The 4528-nt window shown below is 41.3% G+C and overlaps 1 protein-coding gene across 2 annotated transcripts in view; it reads left to right on the top strand.

Annotated features, from left to right (window-relative positions):
- The window catches only part of arhgap39 (Rho GTPase activating protein 39), a 650153-nt gene that overhangs the window by 627375 nt on the left and 18250 nt on the right, over positions 1-4528 (top strand). For both annotated transcript variants that reach the window (XM_043690879.1, XM_043690878.1), the window contains one exon: positions 2814-2905. In XM_043690879.1, the coding sequence (XP_043546814.1) occupies positions 2814-2905 (92 nt within the window). The remainder of the gene's footprint in view (positions 1-2813; positions 2906-4528) is intronic.

Here is a 4528-nt window from a genome sequence, read left to right as displayed (position 1 = left end):
ACACACACACACACACATACTCCCACGAACCCTCTCACATACAGACTCACACACTCATTTATACTCTCAAAGTGTCTCCCAGACACTCAGTCACACACACATGCTCTCTCTTATATGCACACACCTCACTGAAGACTGCAGAGAAATGAAGGAAACAAAAAACAGTCTCTCATTGGGTTGAATTTTATGGTCAATAATATGGACCGTGAAGGTGACTGCCCACAGATCGAACTTGTCTGACTCCCAAAAATAATTGAGTTATTGACTCCCAATTTATCAATCTACTGCCATAATCAAACTACTAAAATAAATTTCTATTTATCTCACTTATATAACTTCCAGCATCTCATAACTCTTCATCGGGTAATTAAGTGTTCTTTAGTTGATTAATAACATTGGTTTGATGCATACTGAGACATTTCATTAGCTGATGGTTAGGTTCCAACCTCCTTGTGCTCAGGTTCCCCCCATCAATGGTCACTCAGTATATGCAGCCCGTGTCTTTGCAACTTCTGTCTCTAGTTGAAAAATAAGTAGACTTTCCTTTTCTTAATTGAATTATTAATGACCGCTTCCTAATCTCCAGTAATATATCAATTAGAAATTACATTTTCAAAACAAAGAAACATTTTTTTAATGATCCTCGGATGTTTTAACTGACTAAGTGTTCACAGCAAAGTTCTGGAGATTAACGTTTGACTCGTGAGATTCCAGTGGGTTGACAGTAAATTGGCACCTCAATCCCTCAACATTAGAGTGAGCCAAAGGCTTTGTTATGGTCCCAGCAAAAGGCATGACTAGGCAAATCTGAGCTCAGAATAAAACTTGAATTTATAGATCAAAAATTTATTTTTTGCAGTTTTGTTTCACATGGCAATCAGTAACTGAATGATAAGACTGCCAACATTACTTTTTTAAACAAAAGGACACACATTTATTTAACCATTCACTAAGTATTAAAGTAAACATAAAGAAATATGTATGTAAAATAATTTCTCAAGGTCTTAAATTAAACAGCAAAAAGAAAAAATCAACAATTGTCCGAGCAATATCCTTTAGAGACAGTCAGCCCCAGTGGTGTATTACTTTCTTACTTAGTGACGAGGTCACAAGCACTTCCTTTCAGCACCTGTCTATGCATTCACCAAACGTGATTCTCTCCATTGCTGTCTCTCAAGATACACAGACTTTATCTACTTCACTAAGTTTTTCTAACTGGACTTTAATAAAACTTTCCATCTATTTAAACTGCTAAAGCTATTTTAAAACTTCTTTCTGGCTCTGAAAGTCTGGACAGCTGCTAATTGGAGAGCCCTTATGCTCATATGAAATAGTTAATCTCAACTGGTCCCTGGCTTGTGATAGGGTCGACAGTATGAACCTTTTCCCGCGTATTGAGTCGGGTATTACAAGGGGGCATAGCTTTAAATTAAGGGGGAGTAGATATAGGACTGATGTTAGGGGTAGGTTGTTCACTCAGCGAGTCGTTAGTTCATGGAATGCCCTGCCAGTAACAGTGGTGGACTCTCCCTCTTTATGGGCATTTAAGAGGGCATTGGATAGGTATATGGAGGATAGTGGGTTAGTGTAGTTTAGGTGGGCTTGGATCGGCGCAACATCGAGGGCCCAAGGGCCTGTACTGCGCTGTATTCTTCTATGTTCTATGTTCTATGTTCTATGGCTCTGAAAGTCTGGACAGCTGCTAATTGGAGAGCCCTTATGCTCATATGAAATAGTTAATCTCAACTGGTCCCTGGCTTGTCTTTCTATCTGCCATAAAACTTCTAGTTGATAAACATCTCATCAGTTATCTCCCCAGTGCAGGGAAACCCCAGTGTACAAATGTCCGACATGTGAAGGCTTGTACTTACGGACAGGATCCTGTACATGGTTGTAATTTTAAAGACCCAACATACAAACATTTCCTGCACATATGAATGGCTGCTTTACATTGTCCTACATTATGTTTTGACTTGTGCACAGAGCAGAACCTGTTTGCGACCTGGGGACGTCCTGTCGTTTATCTAGTCATTTAACTTAAGTTGCACGCTTTCTGGGAAATTATGGTTGAACTCTATGTTGTAAGATGACTTTGACTTCTCAAAACAAACAAGTCCTGTTCTTAATTAAATCCCAAAACCCAACTTTATAATGCTCTACTTCAAAATCCAATCCAATCCAAAAAAAATGGGCAGCACGGTGGCACAGTGGTTAGCACTGCTGCCTCACAGCGCCAGAGACCTGGGTTCAATTCCCGCCTCAGGCGACTGACTGTGTGGAGTTTGCACATTCTCCCCGTGTCTGCGTGGATTTCCTCCAGGTGCTCCGGTTTCCTCCCACAGTCCAAAAATGTGCAGGTCAGGTGGATTGACCATGCTAAATTGCCCGTAGTGTTAGGTGTAGGGGAATGGGTCTGAGTGGGTGCACTTTGGCGGGTCTGTGTGGACTTGTTGGGCCGAAGGGCCTGTTTCCATACTGTAAGTAATCTATATTAATCTACCCAATGATAATAAAATATTATACACCTTTATCTGCTAATGAATGGAAATTTCTCCCAACGTGCGGCAGTTGTCCTATTTGCTAGTTTCCAGTTCTGCACTGGCCAGTTGGCCTCATTAGTGTCTTGTTGATGATATTGCAGAAAGTCGTGGCTCTCCTTCATTTGGGGGAATGAGTCAGTTGATTACAAGATGACTAAAAGCATAGAACAAAGACAAAGAGAGGCTTGTGGTGGAAGCTGCTTGCTGACAAATGACTGTGAATTACATTAACATTGTCGCTGAGTCTTGTGTGCTTTATCTGCCTCTCTGCAGAGTTCCCGGGGATATCGATGAGGTTAACGCTCTCAAGCTTCAAGTGGATCAGTGGGTTATTCCACAAGGGCTGACAGACCCCCATGTTCCAGGTAATGCCACATGCTGATCATAGTCAGGAGTATGAGGAGAGTAAAACCTGTTGTTGCTCATATTCTGGAGTGGAGTTTTTAGCTTATCACCTGTGGAGAGATGCCAGCCGTTATATCACATCCTCCCCCCTGTCCTTCCCAGCCTTGTCCCATTAGGCCTGAGAAGTTAACTTCCAGCTTCTTCCCTAAAAGATGAGTTTGTGTCGTCTCATTTTGGTTAAATTGGTTAAAGGTGCTTACAAAAGCTCATAAGATATAGGAGCAGAATTAGGCCATTTGGCCCATCAGGTCTGTGTCGCCATTCAATCATGGTTTATATGCTCCTCATCCCCATTTTCCCACTTTCTCCTGTATCCCTTCAACCCATTTCCAATTAAAAATCTGTCTGATTCCTCCTCAAATTTACTCACTCTTCCAGCACCCACCGCACTTTGGGGTAAAGAATTCCACAGATTCACAACCCTTTGGGAGAAGTAATTTCTCCTCAACTCTGTTTTGATCTCTCGCCCTAGAATGCCCCACAAGAGGAAGCATCCGCTCCACGTCTATTTTATCTGCATCTTTTTTCACCTTGAATACCGCAATTTGATCTCCCCTCATTCTTCCAAATTCCAGAGAGTAAAGACTCAGAATAGAAAGGGATGGTTCATTCCCATTTCCTATCAAGAACATTCTTTCACTATCTCCCCTGTGAGATCAGACTGGGAACTAAAGCTTATTTATTTTAGCCATGTTCTTATAACATCACCTCAATTATATTTCCTTTCTTTGATTAAAAAGCTTCTACGTGTAGCCTAACCAGAAAGGTTCCAGATTTAAATGGGCCAAATCAGTCCTCCTCCCTCTCCTGAGAGCCTCTCAGCATGAGGAGTAAAATTCCGTTCTGTTGTAAAGACTCTCCCGGCCAGAAGAACAACTGGTTGGGCATGGTACAGGAGCACCCTGAGGGATTATACCTTAACAAGAAAGTCATTGCATTTATATCGAGGGAGGATTAAAAATGGCAGAGGAAGAAAATAGACTGTGCTTCAAGACGTTTGCTGTTTGAATTTGTGTATCGCTGGACATCGGAGTGCTTCTGGGAAAATTAACAACAGTGAAATTCACAACTAATCTTGGAGGATCTGTTGGGCAAAGTTCACAGCACAGAATCAGATAAGTTAATTGTTGTTTTAAATCCAAGAGAAAGGCTGCAGTAGTGAGTTTAGTGGATTCTTTCTTGATTATATGTTTTTGGAGATAAGTCTCTTGATTAAACTTAAAATATAAGCCATGCCTCTTAATTTAACCTGGGGCAGTGTTTGTAGAGGAATAAGACGGTGTTACTTTCTGAGACTGTAGATTGTGAAGGAGCAAAAATGGCCTTTGCAGTGATATGTACTTCTTGTCAGATGTGGGAGTTTAAAGAGAGTTTAAGGGTTACTACGGATTATATCTGCCATAAATGCTGTTGGATGCGAATCTTATCAGATCGAGTGGATTGTTTGGAGAGACCGATAGAAGCGATGAGGAATTTGCAACAGCAACAGTATGTGATGGATGGCAGTTATAGGAAGGGGGGGAAAGTCTCAGATACAGTCACATAGATGGGTTAACTCCAGGAAGGGTGAGAGAGGTAGGCAC

This window comes from Chiloscyllium plagiosum, chromosome 5 (genome assembly GCF_004010195.1).
Source record: "Chiloscyllium plagiosum isolate BGI_BamShark_2017 chromosome 5, ASM401019v2, whole genome shotgun sequence".
NCBI classification, from domain to species: Eukaryota; Metazoa; Chordata; class Chondrichthyes; order Orectolobiformes; family Hemiscylliidae; genus Chiloscyllium; species Chiloscyllium plagiosum.
The sequence above is the reverse complement of the archived record's forward strand: the minus strand, read 5'-3'. Positions and strand labels throughout refer to the sequence as shown.